The sequence below is a fragment of the Cariama cristata genome, unplaced genomic scaffold (genome assembly GCF_000690535.1).
Source record: "Cariama cristata isolate BGI_N322 unplaced genomic scaffold, ASM69053v1 scaffold1816, whole genome shotgun sequence".
In the NCBI taxonomy this organism is placed as follows: Eukaryota; Metazoa; Chordata; class Aves; order Cariamiformes; family Cariamidae; genus Cariama; species Cariama cristata.
Window position 1 is genome coordinate 6,834 of NW_009623604.1, and position 13,735 is coordinate 20,568.

Consider the following 13,735-nt stretch of genomic DNA (forward strand, 5'->3'; position numbering starts at 1 on the left):
CCCTTTAAGTTGAATCTGCTTGTTGTAACAGGACATGCCTTCTACATTTAATTACGAGCAAAGATACTTAATAGTTGAGATGTATTTAACCTTTTGTGTAACCTGTTTAAATGAAACAGTTAAGCAATCTTTTTTTTTTTTTTTTTGAAAGGTTATTAAGAAAATGGGACAGTACTTGAAGATGAATATAACGGTACCAGAAGAATACATACAGGGTTTTACACGAGCCAATAATACATTCCTTTATCAGTTAGTTTTTGATCCTGTTAACAGAAAATTAGTTCCTCTGAATGCATATGGGGATGATATTGATCCAGAAGCACTAATTTATGCGGGGCGGTATCCTTTGTGTTGAAACAGCAGAGTGGGGAAGTGAGGGTGAGCAGATGTGGGGGTGAGCAGATGTGGTGTCTTACACTTTTCTTTGCATCTGTGGTGTACTTACTTTTTCATTGCGTCTCTGATGTTGACTAAAGCTTGGCTTTTCTGCAATCTTAGAAATTTTTCTTTTCTTTTCTCTTTCGCTCTAATTTTAATTAATGAAAAAAAAGTGTAGAGAGTAACTGAGTGACCTATCATTGACATATCATTTTAGGCAGAAGTTATTGATTTTTTTTTTTATTTTTATTTTTGGAAAACAACTCATTAAATACAGGTTATATTTAAACTGCTTGAGTCACTTTACAACTGTCTTTAATTTCTGCCTGTGTTAAGTGTGTTATAATCTCTGCCAGTTTAATTCTTGCAGTCAGTGTTCAACTCATTCCCTAATCTAAGAATTTCCTTTTTTTACCGGATATCTCTCTCTATAGAACAAGTAGCAATTTACCACATTTGTGCAGCACAAATTTCAGCATGAAAGATTAGGAAAATGAAGAGAGAGAACTGTTGAAATAGTTAGGTGGCTTGAAGAACATACAAAGCTAGTAATCTCTGTGATTTCCAGAAATTAGGAAGGAGGAAGATAGTAAATTTTCTGCTGATGACTGAAGGTTTTCCTTTTGACTTTTGTGATTTGCCAAGCACTGCAGATCTATTACAATTGCTGTTGCATCAGATTGAGCCATGAGTAGTAGTAAAATGCTTTTGGTTAATATTCTAGCAATGCTTTTTAGCACAAAATTGGGAAACAACTAGTCTAACTTTCATGCTACGGCTCTTGAAATTTAATGTAATATTCAGATATTTTCCTTTAATATGATGGGAACAGACATTTTGGTGATGGTGTTGCTTTTCAAATTGCCATTGGCAACATTAATATCGATACAATGGAACAAATTGATAATTATAACCCTGACACTGCACAGGTAACGTCTTTGTCCTGAAGTTATATGTTAAGATTTTGATGTGGGTCTCAACATTCATGGAAAAACACGGTTGAATGTTATCTGCAACTGACTTGGTAGTGAAAACTATTCTGCTATTACAGAAACCGTATGCTCCCACACATATTTCTCATTTGTTGTACAGGTAAAATCTTACTTTTCCTGGCATTTGACTTTAACGTTTGTTTTACTTCAGACTTTTTTGTTAAGTCCTTAATGCTATTGACAGAAGTAACTGATTTAAAAAGAAAATTCTCAAAGAGATTTGGATTTCTACGAAGTGTATAACTCTGAGGAAGGTATTTTTCCAAATTAGGTTTTCTGTGAATACAAATAAAATTTAAACTTTCAATTTTGTCTGAGATGAGCAGTTAGTCACTTGCGCCATACTGAAATGAAGAAGTCATGGCAACACAAAGGAAAAAGAAATTGTATGGAAAGCCTGAGAAATGTAGGAACAAAAAAGAAAATATGTCACTAACTGTGCAAATGTCAAAATGTCCTTATAATGATAAATCAGGATATCATACATAGAAGACAAAATTATAAACCTATGTCTTGTTTTTTAAATTTTTTTTTTGTAGCCTGTGCAGCACAGAAGTTGTGGCTGGAATGACAGACATGCTAATCATGTAAACAGCATTTGGAGCAGAGACTACAAGCTTGGCCCTAATGCAGATACTGTTCCTCATAAAATGCATTTACAAGAGAAACCAACAACCAAAGGCATGGAGAAGATAATTAGCATTAAAGGGCTAAAACTTCCAGGCAAAGAGCTCTTGGCAAAAAGGCCAAGGAGTGGTATGTTTTTATTAAAACAAGTAGACAAAAAACAGTAGAAACCTGTGGGGAAAGAAAGGATTTTATCTTAGACTTGATGGCATGACATTTTAGTGACCTAACACTATCTTTTATTGTCTGTATTGTGTTTTCAACAAGTTGCAAGACTAACGAGCCATAATTTTAAAGCCTACATAATGATTAAGAGTGGCAGCAAAGTTTCAGCAGCATTTGATTTTAACTTCCTTTAATTAGCTATGAACAACTTTGTTGTTTTCAATTTTAAGTTGCAATGTTTAACACAATCTGTTCTATTCTTAGATATTTTTGGTTTTAATTGCCATCTTCTAATGGCTTGTGAAGAAATGAAAATAGCCTATTTTTCTTAGAGTTTATATTTGGCCAAACAGAAAATTTAAAGAACGCTTTCTGTACTCTTTTAACACTGTGCTGCCTGAATCCCCTGTATAGGTATTATTTACTCCAGCTTTCTCACTTCCTCTAGTAAATCTGTGCTATCTTGTCTTCTACACCACCTGAGTTATATGTGCTAAAATAAACTGTGTGCTTGTAACAGAAGGGGCACTTCTTAGTTCCCATTGTGCTTTATCTGATCTGTTAAGTATTTTCTCTTCCTCTGCTTCTTTTGCTTTCTGATTGTGCTACTAGGTCTCCTTTTTTGCCTTTGTTGCTCCTGGTATCTTCCTACTCCCTGGTCTATCAAAATTTGTAGTTCGTTTAGAAACCTGTTTTTAAGTTCAACTTAGTTTTACTTTCAAAGTGTTTTTTTAAAAAAAAAAAATCAAACAAAAAAACCCAAAACGAAATATGGTATTTGTTTAAGGTTTAGTTTTTTTTCAGTTGTTCTGCCTTCACTCCATATTCCTTTTCACAGAAAGTTACTTTTACGGCTGTGTACTAGAAAACAAGTGTGTTAAAGACTTCTAAACTGTAATGTCAAGAACGTTCCTACCAGACCTTTACTAACATTTTTAAGCCTGTGAGAGTAAATATGTAATGCTCAGTTCTGTCATAACGGTTAATTCTAGAACGTGCTTCTACAGTGATGCTTAAATTGTCTTTATATTTAGAAGAAACCTCAGATGGAGATCTGTTGAACCAATATTCATTTTCAAAAGCAAAAAAATTCAAGGAGAGTGATCATGATGGTCAAGCACAAAAGAGTGTCTCAGCAATACAAAGCCTTGATTCTTCAGGGAATTCTGTCACTCAAGAAAACTCCCTGCCCAGGGTTAGAAATAAATTTGCTTCCTTTCTACAAAGGAAAAACAAAGAGAAGGATGCTGTAATTGTTCCAGGAACAAGAAGCAGGTATGGTTGTGTCACATGTTTTAATAAGTAGCAAAATACTATTAGCTGTCCTGGTTGCTGAAATAACCTGAATACTGTAACCAGGAAAAATGCTACCTCAGAATTTTTATGCAGCTGTATTAATGCACTTGTAGTCCTGAGCTGAGATGGAGAACCCTTTGTGCTAGGCATGTTGTCTATGTGTTAGATAAATAATGTCAATTTTTTACTGCAGAAATGAAAACTGTAAGACTATTCAATGCAATTTAGTCTCTGGGTATCAAAATCAATTGGGAATTGGCCATATTTCTTTTCCAAGTTAAGATCATAGGACATATCTCAAAAAAAAAAAAAAAAAAAAAGTAGCTGCTTTGAGCCAAATATATAAGCAGTTAGTGAATATATTGACTTATTTTGACAGGGTTTTTTGTTTCAGTAAAGCCAAACCTGGTCATACTGTATGACAAATACTGATTCTGATCCCATCTGATTCAGTTGATGCTCCTGATCTCTGCAGCAGCACTTTGAGAAAAGGGACTTGGGGTTTGTCAGGTGTTTTTTAATTGGCTGCGTGTTAATGTTTTTTTGGTTGCATTTGGCCACAGCTACTTGAATTGGTTTTACAAAGCATTATCACAATTATGTCTCTTATTGTGTAATTTTTATTTTAAATAATTTGAATGTTTTTTAGCAGTGTCATTTTGCAGAACAGTCGTAATACTGATGCTCTTTAGCTTTAAGGCACACATTCCTGAGCTGAAAGTTTTGTTATATTGCATCACAAATTAAGAGTTGTCAGTGATGATAGGTTCTTCTCTAAAGCAATGCTCAGTTTCTTAAAAAGCTCTGACTTGTACTTACTCTTAGGGGCTGCTGCTATAGCATGGAAAAGAACTAGATAGAGTCTAGTTTCCTTGATAAGAGGTGCTTCACTACTGTTTAGCTTTATGATAGTTAATGAATATATTGTTAAATTTTGTAGGATTCCTAGATGTTTCTCTTTGTCAGATGAAGAACTTTATTAGTATTTCAGTCAATGAATGACATGTTTACAGATTTTTTTTCTCCCTCTTTTTTTACTGTTATCTGTTAAATGCCTCCCTGAGGGACTAAGACTTTGCCCATTGTCAAAATAGTTTGTGTCTGCAAGTGCACTTCAAAAATAAAACTGATGGATAGAGACAACTATTGGATTTTGGACATAGCATACTCATTTGCAATAACTTTCTTCTCCCTTGCCTTCATGGTTTTTTTTTTACTTTTTTAGGTTTTTCTGCAATTATGCAATTATGTTTGATGGCAGTGATCTAACTCAAGATGCTGAGCGGGGTTGCCAGAAACAGGAAGTAAAACATGTAGCAGAAGATGTTTCTCAGTTTTCAGAAACTGAAAAATTAACAAGGACTATCTTTACACCTCCTGGAGAAACACAGAAAAACTGCTTCCGATGGTTTAACAGCCTCGTAAATAATTTGGGAAATCCTGGTCCATCTCATACTGTATTTTCACAGCAGTTTCACCAACAGAGAAGCAACTGTGTGGTATCCCAGGAGGAACAGATTAATGGGGTACAAACAAAGAGTGGGGCAGTGTGCAGCGAATTGGAGGAAGAATCCTCCCCCTTAACAGAGCTGTCATTACAGTCTCAAAGGTCTTGTGAGCCATCAGAATGCAGTTTGAACTCTTCAGAAATACCGCAAGTGTCTAACAATGGTTCAGATGCAGAAGTAAGAAAACTAATTGTTTCAGTGTTTGCTTTCACTTTAAATTATAAAAGAAATTTTAAATTATAAAAGAAATATCTTCAAAATATTACCCTGCAAATTATGTAGCTTGTGCTAACAAAACTTGTCAATGCTTAACATAGTTGTGTAGAACGGATTGACTTAACTAGCTTAAACCAAGTCTGTTCTCTGGTTTTAGTTTGTCTTCAGTTTTTCCACTGCTATCACTACTAGTGGGTCATAAAAAACCATGGTAGGCTAACTTTTATTCTCTGCTTTTGTTCTCCCTGAAGAAGTCCTTTCAGAAAGCCTGTATTTGTCACCATAGTGTTGCTTGCTGAAAATAAGGCCAGATTTTTTTTTTTATTATGTCTTAGAACTGCTGAAAACATTATACCTTATAAAGTATATATGTGTGGGTATAAAAATCTACATTGGGGGGGTAGCAGCCCCAAAAAGGCAAACAAAAAAAGCCAAACCAATCTCTTTTAAAACCAAATGAATTTTCTCTTAATGAAGGAATCTGACTCCAGTTCAAACCCGGCTGATGGTCAATGTCCCCGGTCTCCAGTATTTCCTGCTGGTCAAACTGACAGAAAAAATACGATCATAAAGACCAAGGTAAGAATTCTTTTAACTTTACTATGAGCTCTATTAAATTCTGAAAATCAGTTTTTACTTTCCACTAGTTCATTCAAAAACTCTTAATGAAAGAATCTTAAGCAATGCACATGTTGGCAAGAGAAAACTATATTCTCATTCATCTGTATCAGAGCTGAGATAAACTATAACAGGGCCACCTATGATGGATATCACAGTTGCAACTTGTTTGGGGATTTTAAGCACTTCAGTACAAAATAGGAAGACAAGCTAAGGCAAACAAACACTTATTTTTTTCCTCAGGCATGCTAAATGCACAGGTTTTATCATGCAAATTGCAGTCATGTTCATAATCTAGACACATGTCGGAGTGAGGGATGGGCCCGGAGTAACGATGTAGCCTCAATATGAGTGTGGTCGTTCTCCCTTTTATTCAAATTTTCACAGCATATTTATAGACAAGCAGAAAGCCATGCATTAAGCCACACATCTATGATTGGTTTACAACTTATGTCCATGCGTATCGGGTTGTTTTTGATTGGTACACATCTCGTGTCCACGCGTCATGAAGTAACAATGTTCCCTCCCCTGCTCACTGAGACAGCTCCTCTTATCTTGTTTTTCTTTGTTCTGCTGCTTCTGCTTCTTAGGGGATTCAAGGAGAGTTCACGGTCACTTTCAGGCCTGCAGCTAAGGCTTCTGTTCGCGGCCCATTGCAAAGGCCGGATTGTTCATCACAATCAGGTTATGTCCCTTCTCATTCAACCACTCTTCCACAGATACAGTCACAATATACACCTCATTTCATTGCTTGTCATGATAAATCTGCTAGTTCAGTGAGCTTCTTCCTCTTTGACTAGAAAAAGTGTGTTTAAATTTCAAAACTTGGAAAGGTTTTAGTCAACCTTTCTTGTTTAATTGTTTTAGTTAAAAGCCTTGTTAGACGCTAAAAAAAAAATCAGTATGGAAGGACAATCAATTTTCCTTCAGAGCCTACATTTCAGTTATTTTTCCTATTGATTGGGCACCTGTAATTTGACTTCTATGCAGTTTCTTAGATGTCTAAGCATAAACTTGTACCCTAGTCTTTGTGATATTTCTAAGAGCTTTACCTATTTGTCTAGTTTACAAAACTTCCAAGACCTTAACAGCTAAAAGTGCTCTAACTCCTTAGACATTGTCATTAGAATTGACCAAAAAGATTCATAAGTCTAAGGAAGAGACTTTTTTCCTTTCGTGTACACCCCTACTAACTGCTTTCTCATAGACAGGCTAAAAATCCCAAGCTTCTCTCCGCCAAACAAGAATATTGTGTGTGTCTTGTTTCATTGTGACATCTTGTGGTTATTCTTAGTAACTTCTGTGTTAAGCTGGAATATACATCTTTATTCTGGAACACCTGATTACGAAAACTGATGCTTTTTCATTAGATTAACATTTTGCCCACTTCTTCTCAACAAGACTGTGCAATGAAGTGAAATCATCCTGAGATTCAGAATTTTGTTACTTTGTTTTTAAGAATGTATTTAATGTTTTACTCACCTTAAAGGTATATTGGGAGAACGAATATACTAAACATTGGGGAATACACAGTACGGAAGTATTGAGTTGATAAAGCATCATATATAAACAAAATTTCAGGATGCTTGGAGCTCTTTTGACAGTAGGAATCTGCTGAAAATCCATGATGAAAGTAGGGTTAGTTTAAAGCAAGTGGCTAGTAGGAGGATTTCCCCCACTTATTTCCTTGGCCATGCATTCCCTCTGCTTCCTTTATGTGCTGGTAATAATACTTACGATGAGTTGGACCAGAAAACTGACCTGGCTGAAAACTAACTTGACAACAACAACCAAAAGGTCAATCATTGGAAACTAGGCCTACCCAGACCCTCAGGCTCGTGTGCATCAGAGCACCAGCGAGATCAGAACTGAAGAAGGAGGAGGTAGAGATAAGGAGCCCACTTTTGGCTCAGTTTTCCTTTAGAATTGCTTATTGGGAGTGTAAAACAAGGGAAATCTTTGCTGGTGTTATGTACAGGAAAAGATACCAATGGAATAATGAATTCCAGATTTAGGGAAGAAGCAAGCGATCACTTGAAATCTGAATTATTCTGATTATGGTAAGCTGAATAACATAGGTGATCTGTAGAGAAATTTAACAATTGGGGGAGGGAATCCGGGGAAGTTGTCAACTCTTATGGTTTCGATCCAAAATGTGAAGTGCCTAGCTAATCAATTCTAACATCAAAGCTAATAGAAGTTTTTCTCTAACACATGCCTACAAGGTTGTGAGTGCTCTAGGACCTTGTAGTGTTTTTTTTCTGTGATAGTATTCCAGCTGTGTGTTTTACTGCTAATTATTTTCCATAATTACGATGAGCTCAGCAAAGAGACTAATATTGACAAAAGAAAAGAGCAGTCTACTCTGGTTTTAAGTTTCTTAATAGGTGCTCGACATGCAGCTTTGCCTACTTCTGGATTAGTTGAATTAAATTGTAACTCTGGTATAATTCAGTACCACAAAGAAATGTAGGATTATGGGTGACTTCATGCATGTTGCAAAATGGCTGAGATGATAGATAAACAGCAAAATACTCTAAAGCAGGGAGTTTTAGGATTTTATTTTTATTCTTCCTAATATTCTTGTTCCAAGTTTTAGCCTACATTTTAAACTTTTTTCCAAATTTTATTTGGGATTCTGCCTAGTCTATTCAGGTAGAAACAATGTCATTTCAATAAAAAAAACTATATAACAAGTGTGTGTAGTGAGGAGGATGACAATATGCAATGTCATTTTGGAAAGAACTGTGGTATGAGTTCTCTTTGAAGAAAAGCCTGCCAACATCTTTTTAGTTTAAGAAAAAAAACATGTTAGGTGATCAATAGCAAATACTTGGATGAGGAAGAGCTTTTTGCATTTGTTAAGTGTAGCACCTGAAGTAGGCAGAGCTGTGCCATCTTCTAAAGGTGATCCAGCAAAACAGAGAAGATGATTCATTTAGAGCAAAATTGTTTCTTTTTAACATTATCCAAATGGGAAATATGAGCATTATTTACAACCTAGGTGCCTGTCGTGGTTTAACACTCTGCTTATGACTCCATTTTTCATGAAATCTAGGTATCAAAGACAATGATACCAGACAGTAACGTCTCTTAAAATTCTGCAGGCTGACATTGAAGAGTTTTTGTTGTGCTCTTATGTAAACAGATAAGAAAATAAATACTAAATAGACTTTAAAAACTGCATTCAAAAGAAATGTATATTTGCAACCTCTTGGAATACGAAGACCTATGGAAACTGGTTTGCTAGTTCTTACAGCTGCATTATGTCTAATGTGTTTGAGATGCTACTTTTTAGGTTATAGAAGCTTTGCAGCATAATATCTGTTGCTTACAGGTTCTCATTTTAACCATTTGTGTTGAAATATTAAAATCTCACAGGTGCCTGGTTTACATAAACCCAATCGTATAGGGTCGCGTATTGTAACAAAGCTCAAGCCGTTGATACCGGCTAAAGTAAGCGGATTAAGCAGGAAACTGTCACCTGTGCAGAAGAGAAATCACTGTGATGTTGAAAATAAGCTGGGATTGCAAGCCACAATTAGTGAACTCCGGAAAAACTTCCAATTTAAAAGGTGAGTTGCTTTTAACCCTTTACTTAGCACTGTGTATACTTTTTTTTTTCCAAAGAAACAATTTTCAAAGCAGAATCTACATGTCTCTTCCACACAATTCAGTAAAGATAATAGCTTAAGATATGATATTTTCTACATACAGTTTTTAATTTCTGAAGCTTGATATAACCATAAAGTATGATTTGTGGTAAATATGATCTTCTAATTACTTCATTCTTTCTAACCAGGAAAAACTGTCAGCTAAAATTAATTTATTGAAGCAGTACATTTAGTTTAACATAATTTATATGAAAATTATTACCATTGCTTGACATCAAATACCAAAAGGCATTTCTTAGTCTGAATGAAAAGCTGTGTAAAAGTTGCCAAACTTAGTTGAATACAAGGTTGTTTCTATTTAACTTCATGTGCTTTTCACATTTTGAGATGGCTGATTGTCAGAACAGTTCTGCTTTTAAGATCATGGTGAATTGATGGAATATTTCCATTAGCTGAAGTCTCTGGTTACAAGAGACATTTTTGCACATTATATAATGCTCTTGTTTTCCCTTGTGCAGATGACTTAGCTAACTTGAAGTTTTTGCATGTTCAAGGTTTGAACTTGAAGGACAATGATTACTCAAAAAAACAAACAAACAAACACAAACCAAAACCAAAAAAACCCAACCCAAATCAAAAAGTGTAGGTATTCTAACTTACACTACTTCCATGGGCTCAGGTGAAAACTCCTGGTGGCAAAACTTTCTGAGCTCCAAGTAGCAATCTCAAGTTTGAATAAATAAGTCTTATTCAAGTAAAATTATTTTTCTCATTAATCTGAAACCAAATGTGAGTAGGACAAAAACGCACTAAGTAGTAAATGAGATTGGTGAGCAGGTGTTAAGTCACATGAATGTATTTTAGTAAGTTTGGACCTTATGGTACGCTATTATAAACATACAACTGATTTCTATTTAAAAAACATTACTTGCTGTATTAACATTTTTAGAGATCTTAGTTTTTATTATCCTCCTGATGCGGATTAAGAATGACAGTTTCAAAGAGGAAGTGAAAGTGTTTGTGTATGTATTGCTTGACATGTTCTAATTTGGGATATCTGACCAGGGTTGTTCACAGGGAGAAAATTAATGTATTTTGATTTATCAGAATACACACAAATAGGACAGAGTGAGCCTAGGTGGCAGTCAATTCCTATTCTCTGCTGATAGTTGCAAGACTTAACTCCAAACATCCACATTTCATCCATCCAGTTTTGGGTGGTCTGTAACTTCAGGGTTTATACTGGGGATATATATTTTTGTATATATTAATTACTTTTGTGTCAAGAAAGTGTTTGTTTGTTAGCTTTTAGGAGATTCTTTTCTTAATTTATTTCACAGAAAGGTTTTTCTCGCTGCCAGGACTTAGCTCCGAGTATTCTGTTTGTTGGTTGTTCTTTTTTTTTTTTTTTTTTTTTTTCAGATTTTAAAATGCTTCTATATTAACCTTATGTGTTAAGAATTATATTATCTGATGGCAAATAAATCATGTGGTACACTAATCTGTTCTGTCGTAATGTCAAGACTCACAGGATATGTACGAAACTACAGTTATTCAGAAGGCTTAAATGTTAAGGAAGCATGTACAACCCAGAGTAGGATGGGGTACATACAGTCTTTCAAATATGAAGCTAATAGCTATCATTTTGTCACAGGGTAACTGGAACAGTTGAAATCACTTTCTGTGAAGTTGTTCAGTTGTAGTGAGCTGGAAATTAAAACTGTCCATCACAAATTTTTATTTTGGGCTTATTCTTAGATGAATGGGTAGTTAGGTGAGGGGTCTTGCTTTGTATTAATCCATATGTTCTTACAGGCCTGTGGTTAGAAACATATAATATCATAACATTCTTGAGTTTTGTTTTGTCTTTGTGTTTCGTTTTGTGTTGTTGTGTTTGTTTTTTTTTTTCTTTTGTGCAGAGAGTACGAAAAACTTCCTGCTTGTAAAAAGTCAGATCCGTTGTCTCCAATCAAAGATAATATACAGCTCACTCCAGAAACAGAAGAAGAAATCTTTAATCATCTGGAACGTAGTCATGTTCAGAGAGCTATATTCCAATGAACTGCATGCTGTGCACAATAGGCTGTGTTTTTAATCATTGTCAAAATTTAACTTCTGGATATTTCATCAATATAGAAAAAATGCTTTGAAAACCAATTATATATTTTAGTCTGACTAGTGATTTGTCATCTTTTTTTATAAAAGCGTGAATTGAAAGGTACAGTTCTATACTGATTGGAATAAAGTCCTTCAGATGCCTGTGTTCTCTCATTCTAAGTCCTCACACTAAACTTTTGTCCAAACCTTTTTCAGCTGCCCCTGGGCATTTTATGTAGGTCACATATGCAATCTAAGTTTCTACAACAGCTATGGCTTTGTCTTTGCACAGCAGCAGCAGAACAAGTTTGTATCTTAATTTTTAAAAGCTGATAATCTCTTGAGGCTAATCTGGCTCCAAGACAGGAGTAAAACTGCTGTTAGATGTTCATAACAGCCTTCACTTATGCTTCCAGCACTCTGATAACTATTTCTTTTCCCTATAAGGTAAGATCTGCTCTCTCAACTGTTAGCCTTCTGTTTGATACAGTCATGTTGTTGGTGGGAATAACTTGGGGACTGCAGAAAGGAATATCACAAATATTTGGTCCCCAAATTCTTACATTAATAGAATGATCTCTGAAGAAATACAGTGTGTTCCTCTGTGTTACCTGCTTTTTCTGTGTTTCTAGTCTTATCCAACAACAGACACACAAAATATCAGTCCTCAGAGCTAGGGGTTACAAAAGAGCATTGTCCTCGCAACAAACTGATTTATCAGTGTGGGAGTTGCAAGGTTATTTTGTACAGTCCATCCTTGCCTGTTGCCTGCCTCTTCAGTCAAAGAGCCACTTGTTCCTGCTTTAGTGAATCACCAGAAGAGACAAGCTACTTGTGTTTGTATTTCAAGGACAGGTAATTTTAAGGGAGTATATGACATCTTTATATGTAGAGAGAGAGAGATAGAACATAAGGTTGGACTCTATGATCCCAGAGGTCTCTTCCAACCAAATCAATTCTGTGATTCTGTGATCTTGCATGCAAGCTACATGTGTGAAAGTAGTACTGCCTCTTTTAATTCTGCTATTTTAATTCTAATTTTAACTCTTAAAATCCTTTTAATTCTGTTGCCTGCAAATACTGCCTTACCTGTTCTTGTAGTTCATTTGTTGAAAATACCTTCACTTGCTTTACTCAAGCTTCTCTGAAGAGATAATCAGAGGAAATAAAGCAAATGTTATACATACATCCATATTGACACAATTTTGTCACAAATGGATGCCCTGTTTCTTTTCATGTATACTCCTGTAGGGACAGGAGAGTAAAAAATATAATTGACGATGCCTTAAAAGGCATAGGGCATGTAATAGCTTTTTGGAGTGCTATTTCAGTGGTAGGTATTAGGGGAATTATTCATGCAAAAGTGCTTCTTGTTTGCATTACATTGTATGGTCTTAAAGCAGATTTCTTAAAAACACTTTTATGTAGTTTCTGGTTTGTGCTTTGGAGGCCATATATATAATACAGGTAAACATCTACTAGCATGTAAGTTTTATAGTTAAGTGTGGAGTTCTTGGGTTAGTGCTTCTTTTATGAAAGATACAATAGCATATGCAAATGAATTTGTGCAAGACTTTATTCTTGAGTTAAAATTGACTCTGGGTAGTGTAATATTCCATAGTAAAAATTCTTCAGTATCAAAACAGGAGAATCTGCTACAAGTTATGGTAGGGTAGGGGGGAAGATAAAATAAAACATACTCCAAAGAGAAGAAAAAATAAGAAAGAAGAAAAAAAAAACTTAGAAGGAGGGAGGATGACTGTTTTTAAAAGCAGGCATTTGGAAATTGGAGGATATGAGGGCAGTTGGAAAACAAGAAATGAGTAGGAGGAAATGAAAGCAGATGGCAACTTGGAGGCATATGTCTTTACGTGTGTTGTTTGCTTTTTAATCTAATATTTTTACTTTTTTAGTTTCTATAACTAGTATTCTGTAATTTTATCAGCAGGACTTCAAAGAATTCTTACAAAGTGGATGGCATTGCTATATCTTATTAAAAAGGTGAATCTAGCCTGGAAACGCTAAATTTACTAATGGTGGTCTAATCAAGCTTTGCTTTTGAAAGTGCTGTCTAGCCATTCCTTCAGCAGAATGGTCATATGAACTGCAAATATTCAGTATCAAAGAGAATATGAGAGTCTGTGATCATCCCAATCAAGTAGTGGTTTTGAAATTGCAGGTAAGTGACTTGTCCAAATTCAGCTGAGTCTGCTTAAATCTTTTT

At 35.2% G+C, this 13,735-nt stretch overlaps 1 protein-coding gene across 1 annotated transcript in view; it reads left to right on the forward strand.

Moving 5' to 3' along the window:
- Nucleotides 1-11,475, forward strand: part of EXO1 (exonuclease 1) — an 18,076-nt gene extending 6,601 nt beyond the window's left edge. Inside the window, 8 exon segments of the mRNA XM_009702782.1 lie at nucleotides 152-339; nucleotides 1,211-1,307; nucleotides 1,910-2,126; nucleotides 3,197-3,437; nucleotides 4,684-5,143; nucleotides 5,660-5,761; nucleotides 9,182-9,375; nucleotides 11,334-11,475. Of these exon segments, the coding sequence (XP_009701084.1) occupies nucleotides 152-339; nucleotides 1,211-1,307; nucleotides 1,910-2,126; nucleotides 3,197-3,437; nucleotides 4,684-5,143; nucleotides 5,660-5,761; nucleotides 9,182-9,375; nucleotides 11,334-11,475 (1,641 nt within the window).
- The last annotated feature ends 2,260 nt before the right edge of the window (nucleotides 11,476-13,735 follow it).